Below are 18,080 nucleotides of genomic sequence, written 5' to 3'. Positions count from 1 at the left end.
TAATAGTGGTGTGGTATATATGTGTAAATATAATAATAAGTAATAGTGGTGTGGTATATATGTGTAAATATAATAATAATAAATAGTGGTGTGCTATATATGTGTAAATAGAATTATAATATAATAAAAAGTATTTTAGTATAAAGTGTAAAAGTATTACTTATTTTGAAAGCTTGAGAGCTGATCATTTCTTGGGCAGAAATAAGAGAGGGGGAAGGGGGCTGTGTTTTGTAATCCATTTGGAACAAAGTAGGCAGGGCTGACACCATGTGATTGGGAATTCAGAGCAGTGTTGTCATGCTAAAGTCTTTGCCCCTCTTGGTTGTTTTATTATGAAATTAGTCTTGGCAAGCAAGTAGCTATAGCAAAAAAACAAAATTCCCCCTCTTGGATTCTGTTTTCTAATGTTATTAATAGCTGCTTTAAATATAATATTCCTTTATTCAGGTACCTGGGTGACATTCCTGGCTAATGCTGTATGGCAATATGCAGTCACCTCCAGTTATATGAAGCACTGCAGGCCTTCACAACATCGCAGTAAAACAATCTCTCATCTCTATCAGATCACAACATTCCTATGGTTTTTTTTTTTGTTTGCAACATGACTATTGTTTTTTACATCTCAAAATATTCAATAACATCTTTGAAATATAGATCACAACATTCTGACCTCCAATACCAGGAAAACAGACAAAGCAACCATACTGCTAAAACAAGACCAATCAAGGGCTGCCCCCATGACAAGGAGATTGTGCTGGGGATTTATTCAGGTAGAGAACCTAGAACTAGGCCAAATCCTCCAAACAGAACAATACCAGGAAGCTGGAGATGACAAAGAGCCCAGATTCACATACAAGGGGTACAGGAGATTGGGGGAATATTTGATCTGCCTCACATCTCATTAAAGCCAGAAGGATCCTCGTGAGACCGCAAATGAAAGATTATACAGAACATAAAAAAAGAGTGAACGTCACCTGAAATCAATGCAAGCAAATCTTACTTGTCCTGATCAGACTATATCAGAAATAATAATGACCTAGACATGCGGAGAGTGAATGTTGCAGTGAATCTGCTAGTATTGCATACACATACGATGAGGAATCTATTAGAGGGGATTTCCATGCAGCATTGTTGTATTGCACGGATATGGAAGGCCCTAACTGGATAGGAGAGGCCTGTGTTGTTATCATAGAATTGCAGGGCCCAGCTATGACCTCATAGGAGGCCTGTATGAGGAGGCAGGCTAGGGGGAGCTGTGAGCCGGCTGGAAGTTCTGCCATGGCAGCGGGTCCTATTGTATAGCACTGTGTACAATGCCTACATGTGTTAAGATGCCATACTGGCCTTCCTGATATACATAAAACGTCTGCTTATATTTCTCTGACACTAGTTAGCCCTATGAGGCCCGGGTACCTCTGTCTCCGCCGCACTCCCCCCGGTGTCTCCGCTTCTCTCCGGTTTCCTTCTCACCGATCAGCTGAGGACGCGCGGCCCAGATCCCTCCGCGCACTACTTTACCGCTCCAGATCCTTCCGCTCAAGCGCTACTTTATCTCCCCCATACCTCGGCCTAGCCGGTATCCTTCCGCGGACTACTTTATGGAAAAAAAAACGCAGATTCGCTACCGTGACTTTCGCCCTCTACGTGAAAAGGTTCATAGGGCCTCTCGTACTCTCTGGATGACGTAATCAATGAATCTGATGTCCGTTCGCCGAGGGCAAATGTTCTTTTTATGTAATGCCTTTTATTGCCGTCGGTTTCTCTAACAAAAGATTCTCGGAAAGAGTTGCTGGTGACCACAGAACCCCTCCGCTGGCCGTACTCGGTTTATTTTCGCCAGGGTGACCTGTCGGCCTGGACAGTTATTACACGCTGTGCCGCTCTGTGAGTTCCCAGGACGAACTGTTAGGCGTCCAGTGCTTATTGTTCGGGGATGTATGTGAGGCGGAGGGATCTACGGGGCTATTCTCCGCCTCCAACGCGCACGGATCCCTCAGGGAAGGGGTAATTCGCCTTGGTTGCCCTAGCAACCGTGTCAGCGTCTCAAGATGGCGGCGTTGTTGCCGGAGATCCTGTTCGAGTGTCACGGACAAGCTCCGGCACCGAGCAAAGACTTCTATCAGCTGATGGTCAGCCGCAGTGAGGTGAGTGCAGTGCACTTGCGGGGCCGTATTATGTCACAGTAAGCTGTGGGCAGGTTGTCGCAGATATACGTACACTGACTCTATTTTATCGCTGGGCGGAGCTAGAGGGTGGCAGAGACCAGATCGGGGGCGTGACTAAGGGTGGCAGTGTACAGAATGTGGGCGGAGCCACTGAGTGATAATCAGTGTTGTGTTGCAGGAAATAAAGTCTCTGTGTGCAGATTGTTCATGATTACAGATATCACAGCAGGAACCTGGACTCATATTCTTGTCTCTAATAATACATGGTTCTGGATTCTCCCAATCATTTCTCCACCATACCATCAATCCTAGATTGTAAGCTCTTCAGGCCAGGGTCCTCCTGTGTCACTGTCTGTATTTGTCTGTCATTCGCAACCCCTATTTATTGTACAGCGCTGCGTAATATGTTGGCGTCATATAATTCTGTTTATTAATAATAATAATAATAATAATAATATTGTGTACACACAGAGCTTCCTCCTTCATTGGGGCTGTTCACATATTATTCCCTAGCAATGGAAACTCCACTTAGCTCAGTGAAAGAGGTAAAGCTCTGCTGACTTCAGTCATCCAGTCACATGCAAGCAAACATCCTGTTTTTAGATTTCCTTACATGTGATTGGATGTTCTTTTCAAAGTGAATCTGCACTTCTTTCAGTAAACGAAGTGAATTCTCCCTTGCAAGTTGCTAATTCCGCTTGCTAAGTGAAGTGGCATTATTTATTTAGTAAATAAACGCTTTTAGGAATAAAAACAAAAAATTTGTGCAGTTTTTCTTAAGGAGGACCTATCGCCACATTATTAACATCATTTAAAGGGTGGCTGAGCCTTTATATAATGTACAAATGTGTTGTTGTTTTTAAACAATTTTTCGGGGAGGTTCCCCCTCTTCTATCTTCACCGCAGCCTTCTAGAACACATACGCCAAATATAACAGGCTGTGCTCTGCTCCTTCTGCACATGTCTGAGATTGCGCATGTGTATCAGACTTTCTTGCAATGTAAAAAAAGTGCCAATCCCAGGCATACGCAGTGAGATCGGAACATTTTTATTTACATTTTTAGGCAGGCTTGTCACCTAAAGTCACATCTGCACAGTGCGAGATTGGTTGATGTGAGCAGAACCCAGAAGAAAAGTAAGGCAGATGGCTGAGCCCGCTGTTCCATCTGTGCCAGAACCCAGGATGGCGTGGGACCTTCTGGGCTTTATATGCAGAGGGATTGACTTTTCACCAGCAAAAGTAAATGTTTTTTTTTATTATTTTATTTTGATGAAAGTTCTGCATTAGGTTGAGGGTCAGACTGGGATCTGCCAGTGATGGGTCACCACAGTCTGAGTGTGTTATTGGTCCATTGGCATCCATTGGGCACACTGATTGTGACTGGCACCAGGACGCGTATGAGAGAATGACACAGGCAATGTATTAACTCTGCTGTACAGGGACTGCAAGAGGCCAATAGCAAGTAAGAATCAGGTACCTACACTACTTGTAAAACAAATACAGAGCTGCATTCATTCTATCTGCCTGGGTTTCTGTCCTGAATAGTTGTTTTGTATGTGTGATCATTTACATTGGAATGACACTCATGATTCTAGTTTGTGTTTAAAATATAATGAGTAAAAATGTGTTGGCTACTCCCTAACAATCAGAACACAATAATATATAACCTAAAGCGTACCTAAACTCAGACATTTCATTTACATACATAGGGTAGACAACCCTTTTATGTTAAGTAAAAAGTTCCGTTTTTTTTTTTTTAAAAAAGAGTGCAGCACTGCCGCCTAATTCGCCTAGGCGATCGAGAATAAATGGGAGTGCAAAGCCTCCCGGGATACCTACGTACGATACCTACAGGCAACCCAGGAGGCTTTTGGGTGTTTCTTCTGTGCATGCGCGAGCATCTCAGGCATGCAAGTAGCCTTTTCGTGGGGGAAAAAAAAATTTGCATGCGCAGTGAGATCGGCAAGTTTTTTTTCCAACCTACATCACCCAATCTCGCGCCTGGGTTGGGTGACGTAGGAAGAAGAACCTGGAAGAAGAAACGAAGATGGCATCGCTTGGCGCGCCGCCTCGGGGACGGATCCTAGGACGACGTGGGACCTGATGGAAGAGACCACTTGGATGGATCGGACTGCCCTGCCAGATTTAGGGTAAGACGACTTCACTTCTTGTCCTGTGAACTCAACAGGAAATTATAGAATATCTTTCTAATTTGTGGAAATGCCCTATGTTTGTCGGAGAAACAAGGAAACCTCTGGGAGCTTTATCCCCTATTCCTGTTCTGGAGGTATTCCTGGAGACTTCTGTGATCAGGGAGTTTATAAAAAGTGACTGTCTCAATAAAAAGATGACAGTGGTTCTAAGCAATGGATATCCGAATCTTAAAAAATGGGGTTTGACTTTAGTTATATCTATTAGTTACTTCCCCTGGCAGATCACATGGAGAAACAATGTCATGGGGAAGGGCAGTGACGTCATTCACCCGGATAATCTGTGACACCAGTCGGGGTGGACTTCTGCAATGGGCGTATATCATGCCACGAAGTGGTGGGCTAGCAACAGACACTGCCACTCTGTAGCTTTTTATCCTTGCAGTAGACTACACTGCCTAAATGGAGGTTTGTCATTGTGTGTGTTTATGTATAAGAAGACTCTAAGCAGGGGTGTCAAGCTCAGGCCCACAGGCCAAATTTGGCCCACACTTTAATTATATTTGGCTTGCAAGAAAATACCAAATGTCCACTAGAGCTGGCCCGCCGGTAGACAGTACATGCACCGCTAATACTACAAATCCCAAATGCTCTTCTGGCACGTAAATCAGGACCCACAAGCACCCCATCCTCTGTTGACATTCATTAGCGACTTTCCTCAATTGTAGATGTTTTTTCAAAAAAAAATCAAGGTTGGCTCGCGACCTTGTCCAAATTTTTCATTTTGGCCCACTGTGTATTTGAGTTTGACACCCCTGCTCTAGGAGAAGGAAACAAAACAATTTGTATTATCGTTATTATCAGTGAAAATCCCCCTGATGTGTTTGTCTCATTTAGTTTCACTTTATTACTGTAGATTGTTTTTTCTATATTCCAGTAGCCTGTATACATACTGACCAATAGGAGTGCATTGGCAAGGCAAAGCATTTCTTTAACTGTAGTTCTGCAAATATAATCTGCAATCAGAATTTTTTTACATAAGTGAGCTGCGCATGGTTAAGGGATATGCTGGGTATCTTGGCCTCTCCTGGGGCTGCTGGGAACAAATTAACTTCCATGCGCATTTTCAGGATTTAGGCTATATACACACACGTGCAATGGTTCTTGTCCAATAATGGGCTCGGGGCTAATATGAAATGAGAATCTTGTGTGTGTACAGTACTCATTGTCCATCGTCTGAACGACTGTCCTGGCGGATCCATGGATGATGAATGACAAACGTTTGTAATACAAGTGAAGGGGGAGAGAACGCAGCGGAGTACCACTCAGTCATTCTCCTCCTCCCCTCTCCATAGAGCAGAACGGTGCTGTATGTACTGAGCTCACTCATGCATCGTGCAGTCGTTTGTTGTTGGAAAGGACCATGAAAGATCCTTTCCAACGATAATTATTGCACATGTGTATGCAGCCCTAACGTCATCCCAGTCTGGCCAATCAAAATGGCCAAAGATCTGGTACTCAGAAGAGGAGCAGAAGAAGATGGCAATGCCTGCGATGGGACAGGTGAGTGTGAAAAAAAAAAACTGTGATTAGGGAGGTAAGTTTATTTTATTGCAGAAGTGACATCGCCTTATGCAATAAAAGTCCTGCCTGGTTGCATTTTTTTTTAATTGTAGGATTTATTTCTGCTTTAAGTTTTGGATATCACATGGAAGGGCTACAACCTCTAGTTTGGTTTTTATTTATTGTAGGCAATAATTATCAGTGTCCCCAGTTTCAGTGAAAATGGATTCCTATGTGGACTCATGTGATGTTTCAGGAATACAATAGTCCCCTCTCTTTGGGTAACAGGCATGCATGTAAACCAACCTTAAAAAGCTGAACAAACGATAACAAAATACAGTAGGTCTGATGGACCCCCTTGTCCAGTTCTGGTTTACTATTTTTGCAGTTGGCAGAGGACTCGGAAAGGGACAAGCCAAAGGTTAGGCAGACATCAAGGAAGCTTAGTCCAAAACAAGCAGGAATTGTAAACCAGTAATGAAGTGCAGGAGTTGCAGGATGACAGGTGCACATGGCCTCACATTTCCAGGAGCATGTGGCCCACTAGAGCACCAGGTTGCAGAAGCACAAGGGGTCATAGGACCAGATTAGATACTGGAGGTCGAAGGAAAACAAGAGTGCAGGGCACAAAGGACAGAGAAGCACGGTTCATAGGAGCCCAAGTATCTATAGGGGTCTCAGGTGTTGCTACACCCTAAATGGAGGATATCTTCTGATCGGTCACAGTGGAAGTCATCTTTATTTAATTAGGTTTTTAAACCACTACACAAAATTACAAAATATAATTTACTAAATTATTTAAAAATAAAAATCATTGTAACATATATATTGAATTTTTTTGTAATAAATAACACCATGAATTCCAAGGGGCTATAAAAATACTATTGAGTGTTGAAGTTGAATGCAGCAGATTAAGTTTTTGGTATATTGTGGAGCATAAGGCTGTGTACACACATTCAATAATTGTTGTGGGAAAGGCAAAACGACAATAACAAAAGACTGAATGAGCTCTGTACATATAGCACTGTTCTGCTCTATGAAGAGGGGAGGGGAAGATCAGAGGATCGGCATCCCGCTGCAGTCTCTCCCATTCACTTTATTATGATTGTTCGTCGTTCGTGGATCTGCCAGGACAGATCCATGAACAACATCGGACCAGCACTGTACACACGTCAGATTCTCATCTGATATCAGCCCTGAGGCTATTATCAGACTAGAATCATCTGATGTGTGCACATAGCCTAAAGCCCCATACACACGTGCAATAATAGTCGTTGGAAAGGATCTTTCACAATCCTTTCCACTGACTGTTATTGCACGATGCATGAACGAGTGCTGTACATACATCTTCACTCTTCCAATGACCTACTACTGACTTCCTCACTCAACCTCATCACACGCACGGCTCCAAGACTTTTCTAGTGTTGCCCCCACTCTCTGGAACGCTCTTCCTCATCCATTTTGGCTTGCTCCTACTTTCTGCACATTAAAAAGCGCCCATAAAACCCATCTTTTCAGACTTGCTTACCTGCCTTCTTCTGTCTTCTAAACCTTCACTACTCACCCTTGACCTCACTTGTGACCTCCTGACATGAAATGAGTTTGATAGTCTATCCTCTTCAATCTCGGAGAACATCACGAGAGAACCTGGGAAATCCAGCAAACCTTATATGGATCTGGCTCATATATGGACAGGGTCCTCTCCTCCTCCTATGTCACTGTCTGTATCTGTCTGTCATTTACAACCCTTATGTAATGTACAGTGCTACATAATATGTTGGCGCTATATAATGTCTGTTTATTAATATTAATAATATTAATCTATCTTCTCCAGTCCTGTGGAGATCTAGGAAATTAGGCCCATAGGGGATTATTCACTTTGTTATATAAACCAATATTTAAACCAATATTAATTTAGTAAATCAACCAAATCACTGAAATCAGTAATACCAGCAGAGTTATATGGACAGCCAGGCAAGTAGTGTTCCTAGCTCCCAGCAGTGTCATTTTTAAACTTTTGCCAACCTTTTTCCTATATGCCACGTGCACTATCAGGGATCAGTTTTGGACATTTATGTGAGGGCTGTTTGTAGAATAAGGTTTTGGGCTTCCAGCCAGGAGTGTGTCTAGATTTACACAGACTGGACTGAGTCTTACTGGTAAGGATCGCAGCAATGTAGACAGGATTATTTCAGATTTTGTCCATGGGGTCAGCTCTGACAGCTGCACAACCTAGACTTGTAGACACAAATTGCTGAGAGGTAAGCAAGTTATATCAATCAATGTACCCTGCCAATTAAATAAGAATTGACTTTTAGAATATCTACCATAAATGAATTGTACTGATTTCCTGGACAAGATAATAAAGTTAACTTTGTCCCAAATTGAGCAAATAATTAAAAAATAAATAAGCAAAGGCTGTCTTCATCACAAACATTATACATTTGCTGCCATTTCTGCAAAGGCAGAGAACTAGAATATATTAATATTTACTTTCTAAGCTCTGAGACTTTAACACAAGGCCTGTTCTTCAACATTGTTTCCTGCGGTACTTAAACATTGTTTCCTGTGGCCTTAGGCTGCAGCTCTGGAACTTCTATGCAGATTACACTGCCAGACACACATGAAGAAAACGTTCTTGCAACAATTGCATAGAAATGGCAAATAAGCTATGATTCTTAAGGTGACATTGTGTATTAATGATGTAATAAAAATAGCACCCTGACCATTAGTAAAGCACCCCATATGATAGCAAAGGAGTGTCAGATGTTCAACATTGTGTGGCAAAAATGGTAATATGTTTAACTTGTACAATCATGGGGAAAGTAGTCATATAGGCCAACCTGGACAAATTCTAGAGTGTAATAAGCTGCACACTCGTTAGGTTACTATCTTGCTATCAGGCAGTCACCCCTTTTGCTTCTTTTTCTTTTCCTATTGGTGGGTTTTAGTTTTTCCTTGATGTAAGGGTTATATTTTTTGCTTCAAGGCTGCCCAGTAAAAATGTGAGCTTCTGTTTCAGGGAGGTGGAATTTGGAAGTTATCCTTTCTTTTGTGTATAGATTGGTTCTAATTTTATGTTGACTGGGGCTTTTTGCTGTCCATCTGTTCTTAGAGCTACCTTTTGTTCACAGCACATTACTGCATATTATTTGCAAAAAAAAAAAGCTAGGTGTAATTACAGTGCACACCTAAACTATCTAACATTATATCACTCACATTTACTTCACCCCCAATTCCCATATAAATAGGAGAACACATGGGGCTTACTGCAGCACAGAAAAACGTCCGCTCCTTAGAACTTATTTAGCTATTCCTATGCCACAGACTGTTATTTTGCTTAATATTTATTTGTATATTATAAATATTTTATATTTATTTGCTTAATAAAGTTTAATATTCATAGGGCCAGCAACAGTTATTCATGTGTGGGGGTCGTTTTTAAACCCTACTAGTCTTGGCAAAATAGGGGGCACAAAGCACAAGGTGCTTTCTTAACCAGTACAGCATCATATGAGGACACAGAGGAGGCACCACTTTTTTGTCAGGTTTTGCAAGGGCATAGTTCATATTTATTTCTTTTATTATATATTATAATATTATAGCAGGGTGTCGATAAAGACCTGAAAGTTCTTTCAAGTGTTCCCCTATGTTAAAAAAGTTTGATAAACAGTGCTCTAGGGAACTGTTCTAATGGTACCACTGTGGTTCAGTGCTGTCAATCTGTCCTCTACCGCCCCAATGCGTTTACCTGCGATGTGATTGCAGGGCATTTTTTAGGATACTTCTTGCAGTATCCTAGGATGGTCAGCTGCACCAACCACTTTCTTTTAGACACCCCCCCCATCTTAGATAAACAGAACCGCTCCACATGCAGACCCAAACGCTAAAATAGTTCTAATAAAATAGTTCAAATGAAGCTTGTACATTGGGATGAAATGTTTCATACAGACGGTGGTTTCCTCTCTAGTAATCTCAAGAGGAAATCTACTAGTTGTCAGTTTGTTGGCAATGTTTTCATCTAATACATAGGTTCCACAACACATTGACATTAAGTCAGACAATTCTATACATGTATTTCCTAAAGTTTTTATGTTTGGGACTCAATCAGTCTTTTACCTTACTGGGACCAGGGAAAATATATTTTGTGGTAGAGGCCCTGTTGGATGGAATGATCTTCCCAACAAATAAACTAAAGTCCATACCCTCAGAGTTAGGCTGCCAGTAGGAGTAGAGCATGGATATATATACAAAGTTTTGTCGGCAAAGGGAGACCTATGGGATACTGCAGGCTTCTCAGCATGAATGAAGTGTAAAATGCTGGCACAGTGTGGATGAAATAATGCAGCATCTGCTCACCACTGTAAGTAGGTCCCTTAATGTTCACAGGCTACAGATACAACTTCTAAGGGTACATTTGATTTTATACAGAATTTCCACAGCTGCTATCTAGGGATTATGTCACATGAAGAACTGAGAAATAAAAAGCTTACAACAGTCTCTATGCATAAGTACCTTGGTCTTGTTAGCAAGTGACTCCTCATTGTGGTAGACAAGACTGATTATTATGAAAACGGTTTAAATCAGCTCCCAAGGTTTCTGCAAAACCAACTGGTATTTTTGGAAAACATATTCAGTGGTATATTTACCAGAGCAAACAAAACTTAATAAAAGTTTGTTGTTGGGGTTTAGCTACACGGTAAACTGTCTTATCTGGTTATGACTTTTCCTTTTCAGATTATATTGAGATGGTGGAAAATCTCCCTGCGAAGTGAATTTCGTGAAGCAAGACCTGGAGAACTAAAAGAGTCCTATGAAGACTTTGTGGATGATTCAACTCTGCAAGGTAAGTAGTGTCAGTTCCTTACTATAACACAGCAGAAGAAAAAACACTTTATTTTATCATGGATAAAACTCCATTGGTGTGATGTATCTATTGGCCACCAGTCACATGAAAAGTTAGCCATACAAAGTAAGCTTTTGTGTGCAGATACAATAATGCAACAGTCAGTCCAAGTATGACAACAACCACAAGGGAAATCTACATCACACAAGACAGTGCCAAGTTTGAAACTTTTTTATGAATTTGTGCTGATAAGGCAAATATAAGGCACATGGAATAATGGATAAGAAGATCAAATAAAGGTAGAATCTAGAAAGGCCCAGATCAGTGAGTTGTTTTTAATCATCAGGTCCCCATGTGTAGCATTCAGCCCAGATCTTGGAAAATCCTTTTTTCAATTTGTTGCTTTAGAGTACACTAAATGACTGTTCTTTGCACTATATTATTAAATAAGTCCTAAAGACTCATGCTGTATCTTTTTTCCAAAGCAGCATTTGCAAAAGGTTGCTAAGAAACACAAGTAAGTGGCAGAGAAACTCCTTCATGTAAAGCTTTCATTTGGATACAGGGAAATTAGAATAGAAACGTGTCCTAAAAAATGTCATTGTTCATGTGTTACGTTCCTTTGCTTGGATTTGATCTTGTGGGAATGGCAGCACCAACTTCCTCGCGTTAGACTGAACTCCCTATCATTCTTCCCCTATCTGGCTCCACCCCACTTGGCGTTTTCTAACAGTAAACCCAAACACTCCGCATCAAAAGCTCTCTGTCTGGTTGACATACATGATTCTGTGCTCCCATTTACTGTAACATTGAAAGCTACTGTTTTCCAAGGAACTTTGCCAAAATACCTCCCTTCCTCTGTTGAGCAAATTATAGCACAGTTCCTCACCCTTGCTGTATAAATAGAGTACTGTGCTTGAGAATGCCACCTTTATCAGGCAATTCAGAATCAACATTATTGTCATTATTATTGCCTGATTTAATTCCCATTAAAGGTTTCATTGTGTAATATGACCTGAAATATGGGAGGTTAACCCTTACTGTAAACCAAGATCTTTGTTATCTCAGATTTAATAAATCAGACTAATGTAGAGGAATTCCTGGTTGAACTTCAATCTGCTTAATACTAATACACCCGCATAGTGACATGGAGGAGGTGTACCCAACTGTAGCACGGTATTGTTTTACCACAAACCATCACATTTTTGGCTGATACTCCACCTATTGGCTAATGTTGTATGAGTTTAATGTCTACATCCTGTCAGCTTACCAATTTAAAATGTATTTAACACCTAACAATGATCCCTTCATTTCGAACTGTTAACTGGTATTTAAAGCATTTTGTTATATGTATTCAATAAATACCTGTTGAGTTGGAAAGTACCTTGTTGTCCCAAGCAATGCTTTCAGTCTTACCCAGTTAACGCGAACCTAAATTCAAATTTTTACTTTGCATAAAAGTTTTTTATATAAAGTAAAAATATTATTCTTTTTTTTTTGTTTGTTTTACCTGCAACACCCTTTAAATAAAAAAAAACGGTGAAGCCCCTCCTCTTTCTGTCTTGATCGCCGCGGCATTCAAGACTGAATGGGAGCGCAGAGCTTCTCAGGATACCTACGCCAGGAAGCTCTTGGCTGCTCCTTCTGCGCATGACCGATGGCGGGCAAGTGCAGAAGTGGCATTTTCCTACACTGTGGGGAAAGAGCTGCTGATTTCGGCATTTACAGCAGGCTACATCACCTAATCTCGCATCTTCTGAGATCGGGTGACGTACCCAGAAGAAGAAATAAGAATGGAGAGATGGTAGTGGAAGCGCCGGGATGAAGGAGAATTCCAGGACGGCGCGGGACCCCATCGAGGACTTCTTTAGCGCAATTAATAGATCGGTTGAATTAAAGTGTGATTTTATTTTTATTTTGAACCACAGAAAGAGAGGGTGAAGCCATTCAGCCTTCACACAAATTTTCTGGTAGTAAGTTGTAGTTGAACTCACCTTTTGTCAATCCACTCCAAGGAAGTATCAGCCTTCTAGAATGTAAAGAAAACACAAATCTTAAAATATATAAAAACTTGTAAAATATGTTTTGTTTTTGTTTTTTTTGCACAGAACAGTGAGTGAGCCTTACACCTTAGTCATTGGACCTGAGTTCCTAAAGCTATCCAAGGCTGGAGAAGATACACTTTCTTTCGTGAACCTGGGTGATTCAGCAAACCTGGAATAGATCCGGTGCAGGATTAAAAACCTTTGCTTACAAATTGCAGATTACTTTTAGGAAATCCACTTCAGGTTTGCCTAATCATCCAGGTTCACTGATGAAAATGTATCTTCTCCAACCTTGGAGAATTAATGAGGTCCTTTTTTCGGGGCTGCTAAGAAAACAACACAAAGCAAATATGAATTCTACTTGTATGTTTTATATAAATACATATAGCTAACATTGTTTACATTATACCATACTTATGGAAATAAATAATGTTTTTAAACCAAGCATAATGTAAGCATTATATAGCTTACTGCAAAGTGTGCGTACACTAAATATAACTCCAATTCCATCTCTTCCGTAGAAAGAATGGAATGATAATCTTTCCTGGATAAAATACTGTATTACTGCTTAGACCAATTTCTGACATTTCAGATGACTCTATATGTATGTTGGAATAACAACTAATTGGAATATGTTGTTGGAATATGTATGTTGGAATAACAACAGAACAAACTGAATATAGTTTATATATTTTAATCAAAAATATAAGTGCAAAACATGATATCAATGTTAGTAACTTAAATGGTTTGAGCAAGTTGGGACTCGTCCAAACTAATCACTTTACCTGCCTGGACTTGTCTGATTTTGTTACACTTAGACAAAAAAAAAGGGTAGCTATTTAAACCCCAGAGACATTTTCACATTTTATCTATGGAATTCTAAATTTATCAGTAATGTTACTTTTATTTAAACTGCAGAAGGGAAATATTTTTTTTTTATTTGGAACATAAGACCAAACATGGTTGGTATTGTTCTCCAAAAAGTTGTCATGTTGTTATATAAAAAATATTTTTTTTCCATTTCAACCAGCTATAAGTTTAACACAACTAGGGCTACAATATATATAAAGTGCAATTTCCACTTTGAAGTTTTCCTTATAAAAAAGCTCATATTGTGTTGCCCTTTCATGACATTTTTAATGTATATGTTATATAAATGTGGGGTAATTATTGTCGACTCTTATACTATAAAAAATGAGAAATAAAATAATCAAAAAGCCTAAAAAATACAAAAAAGTGCAAATTTTAAAAATGTGGTAAAATTTAAGTAGGAAGGAGGGAAGGTATTGCCCAACTCCATTACCTAAGTTAAAAAAAAACTCTCCAACACCTGTGTAAAACAAATGCAGCTCTTACTGCAATAATTAACTTCTCCCCTAAGGTGTCCTCCACAAAACTCCTTTCTATCCAGTAGTGGTGCAGTTGTTGCCATGTCGCAGTAACTTTGGGCAAAGTATAGACACATTGGTTAACTTTTAATAATACAACTGCACAAAAATTTTGTATATCTTGTAACGCTCGTGGTGGGCAACCACATGGTTGTCAGCTCCCAGACGCCCAGCAAACTGCTGCTGTGTGCCAAAGAGCAGCACACCACACCGCCGGTAACCAGATTTGCATGAGGCTTCAGTTGTGGCTCAAACCTCCAATATAGTGTAGCCAAACAATGGTTCACAATCAACCTCAAGTCTGTTGCAAAAGTGTCAGGAAGGTAATTTATTCTCCAACTAGAAATAATCATTAGACTGATAGTCACTGAGTACAACACTGATATACTGCTTTGTTTTATATTGTGTTTTCTATTATAGAATATACTAAAACAGAAATGAAGGATTGCAAGCACTTTGGGCAGGGTCCTCTCATCCTCACGTGTCACTGTCTGTATTAGTCATTTGCAACCCCTATTTAGTGTACAGTGCTGCGTAATATTTTGGTGCTATACAAATACTGTTTTTTATTATTATTAATAAAAATAATAATTTTAAACAAGCCTCAACACATAATCAGAAGCAAACAATAAGACAGTTTTGAGTTTTGATTGGTCTCTCATTTTTAGCTGCTCCTGGAAGTATCTGTTATTGCCAACAAAATAAGCTGGCATCAACGGCTCCCCTACACAGATGGGGACCTCAAATGTCAAACTGTCCTGCCAGATACAGCTATTGATGTGTGACCACCAGGGAAGGACTCTAGGACAAATGAAGTGCGTTGCAAGTCTTTGATTAAGCTTGCAGTTTCTGTAGTGTTTTGTATGTAGTTTGTTTAAAGTTCTATCCTGTGTGGTTATAGGACTGGAGGTACACATCTTAAGGGCACACAGTTATCAGCATGTAGCTGTCTTCTGAAGCTCAAGTATCTCAACCTGTTAATTATATTTAGTAGATTTCACTGGCTTGTACATCTATGGCCATCAAACATTTAGCAATACATAATAAATCTCCTGTAGATTGTAAGCTGTGCGGGGCAGGCTCCTCTCCTCCTCTTTAACTGTCTGTATCTGTCATTTGCAACCCCTATTTAATGTCCAGCGCTGCCTAATATCCTGTTTAATATTATTAATAAACAGTTCAAGAAAAGACATGACCTAAAAACCCCATTTTACAGGTAATACTGTGATACTGGATTTCACCTGTAGGTGGCCCTGTGAGATCTAATATGACAATCCCCAGTTTAATAAGGCAGATTTGTTAAGGGATAACAATTTACAGATCTACATTTTTACTTTAAAGGGAATTTTCTAGCCTACAATATTTAGAACTAATAAGACCATATAAAAGCAGGCATTGCACGTGTCTGAAATTTGCCAGAAATTCCTTCTTTGATATTAAAGAGCTTGACTTGCATATAAACAAATAACAAAACTACAAAACAATACATTGTGAACTCTATATGGTATTTTTACTGTATTATTCCTGAAAATGTATACATAGGTGTAGCAGTTTTTTTATAATGTGTACATAGGCCATGCCTTTTAGCAACCCATCTACTTTAATAACTGACACTATGGTACTGACTGCTTGTTATTGCAAAAGAAAGATTAGGCTTATGTGTGTCTATTTTACATATACCAGATTGAGAGTGTTTCTCTTTTCCTGTACACCGAGTATTTAAATTGATTTAGTAACTATGACTTGTCCTCCGCAGTTCAGGTTGGCATAGTCTTTGGCCAGAAGATTTTGAGTTACGTCATTAACCTATGCCGTGGTCAATATGATTTCTTGGAACGCCTTTCCGAGCCATTGATACTCTACATCCTGACTTTCCTGGACCTAGAGGACATCACTCAACTCTCCCAGGTTTCTCATAGATTCCAAAAGGTATATATTGAATATCTATACCCCATGAACTGACCAAGCAAACCTAAGCTTTGCCTAGCTGCATGAGAAAAAATTGTGTACAATTGTTGTAGGACCTCAGATTCTAGTATAATGTGTGTGACTGGTAAATCTTGTGTAGTATATACAAAGCCTGATAATATAAAGATTGTACTGTTTGATATAGCATGTGAGTTGAGCTTTTAGGCTCACCTTGGATAAAGACATGTATCCAACGTATTTTGGGCAGCCTTCTGTCCAGCTACAAAGCCCAGTTAAAGTCAAAATGGAACAAGGCAAATTCTCAAAGCAATCTTTTTAGGCTATGTTCAGAGTGTCCATGAGGTTCCGGTGCGGTTACTGCTCCCTAATGCTAGGGAACTGCTGCCTGTGGGGGGGACATTACACATAGCTTCTTCTGGCAGCAGCCCCATCGAGAAAGAATAGCAGCAGCTGTCAAATGTTCAGATCTTGGTTCTTTAAACCAAGATCTGAAGAGCTTTAGGAGAGCTTTAATAAATAATCGCCAAAGTTTCCAATGTAATGCAGCGATGCTGGGAAATGTAGTCTGGAATATTTTGTTGTTCCCACCAGGAAATGCAGTGTGCAAGCACATTTGACCATAAAACAGTTATTCTGTCTATCACTTTGATTTTATACACTGTTTGTATTTAGTTATCGACCTCTTAGTCTTTTTACTGTCTTGAGTTTTATTGGGCTTTAAAGCTTTTCTGCTTTATTAGGTATTATTGATAACTCTGAGAAACCATTTTCCCACACATTCACATATCACTGTATACTCTACCCTTGGCTCTTCATTGGGCTTTAACCTCCCTAGCGGTACATTTCTCTCGGTTTTATATGTCTAAAAGTGGTACATTGTTTTTCATGAAAATGTATTTTACAGTATGATATAAATAGTATGAGTATAATAAAGTTTAAAACACAAAATCATTTAAAACAATAAATTGAATAAATTAAAGAATCTTTATATTAAAAAAAATTTAATTAAAAAAAAATACATATTACACTCCTAGTATTAAACATACTGTAAAATAAATGTTCTTGAAAACAATGTACTGCTTTTACACATAAAACTCCAATGTATTGCCTTCAATACAGTTATTTTGTATTGAATGCAATACAATGGATTTTTAATTTCCCGACCCGCCCGGGACGTACACACGCACCAACGTCACCGGGCACTCCCCCGGTGACTCATCGGAGCAGAAGCAGGAAGAAGAAAGAAGACGAAGATCGCGGCGCTGGACGGCGCGGGACCCTGGCGGATCAGGTAAGCGCTCTATTTACTAACCCCCCCTAGGTGTTCCAACCCCGAGAGTGGCTCGGCGTTACCACTTGTAGCAACTTTTTTCTACCCCGAGTGACTCTCGGGGTTACCGCTAGGGAGGTTAAATACTGTCCAATTCTGGTGCAGGCCAAACACTGCATGTAATGTTGGAGGTGGTGTAACACATGAGAAAAAAAGTTTCAATGACTTATTATATGTTGAGCTTTTTAGTCAAGGTATGCTCTGTGGGTACAAGAAATAAATGTCAAGAGCTCCCTAACTTTTATAATCATTTGTCAGACTATATACTTCTTCTGTTTCATTCTGTATGATTTACTATTTATTCTTTGACACCAATTTCCAACAAGTTGATTACTGTACACACTTCCTTGGAATTCTAGCACTGCATAATCTTCATAGCTTACAGATTCTTCGATGATTTACACTTCTGTAGGTCGTGAATATGTGCAAGAAGAAAAATAATTACAAGAATATTGGACTGTAAATTACTGCACTCAACATAATAAATATTAGTCATATTTTTCCAAAGATGTGTTTAAAGTTAAAGTGAAACTAAAATTTCACTTAAAATATTCATTACTACCCAGTAAAACTTCGCTGAGCTGTGCAGCTTAGTATTTTTTTTGCCAGGAATACCCAGCAATCCTAGCTTTCTTTGTGGGTGCTGGGACTAGGTGAACTCTC

General features: G+C 39.7%; 2 protein-coding genes across 8 annotated transcripts in view; one reads left to right on the top strand and one right to left on the bottom strand.

The window, feature by feature from the left end:
- Positions 1-1,874, bottom strand: part of TRIP12 (thyroid hormone receptor interactor 12) — a 64,214-nt gene extending 62,340 nt beyond the window's left edge. For 4 of the 7 annotated variants that reach the window (XM_072407679.1, XM_072407681.1, XM_072407680.1 and 1 more), the window contains exon 1: positions 1,414-1,874. The gene's annotated coding sequence lies outside the window, so the exon portion shown is untranslated. The remainder of the gene's footprint in view (positions 1-1,413) is intronic. The other 3 variants (XM_072407683.1, XM_072407684.1, XM_072407685.1) reach the window with 1 other exon arrangement.
- A 43-nt stretch (positions 1,875-1,917) lies between these two features.
- Positions 1,918-18,080, top strand: part of FBXO36 (F-box protein 36) — a 22,160-nt gene continuing 5,997 nt past the window's right edge. The window contains exons 1-3 of the mRNA XM_072407695.1: positions 1,918-2,144; positions 10,617-10,725; positions 15,915-16,087. Of these exons, the coding sequence (XP_072263796.1) occupies positions 2,049-2,144; positions 10,617-10,725; positions 15,915-16,087 (378 nt within the window). The 5' untranslated portion in view covers positions 1,918-2,048. The remainder of the gene's footprint in view (positions 2,145-10,616; positions 10,726-15,914; positions 16,088-18,080) is intronic.

Source organism: Pyxicephalus adspersus, chromosome 4 (assembly GCF_032062135.1).
Source record: "Pyxicephalus adspersus chromosome 4, UCB_Pads_2.0, whole genome shotgun sequence".
NCBI classification, from domain to species: Eukaryota; Metazoa; Chordata; class Amphibia; order Anura; family Pyxicephalidae; genus Pyxicephalus; species Pyxicephalus adspersus.
This window is presented reverse-complemented; position numbering and strand designations above follow the sequence as displayed.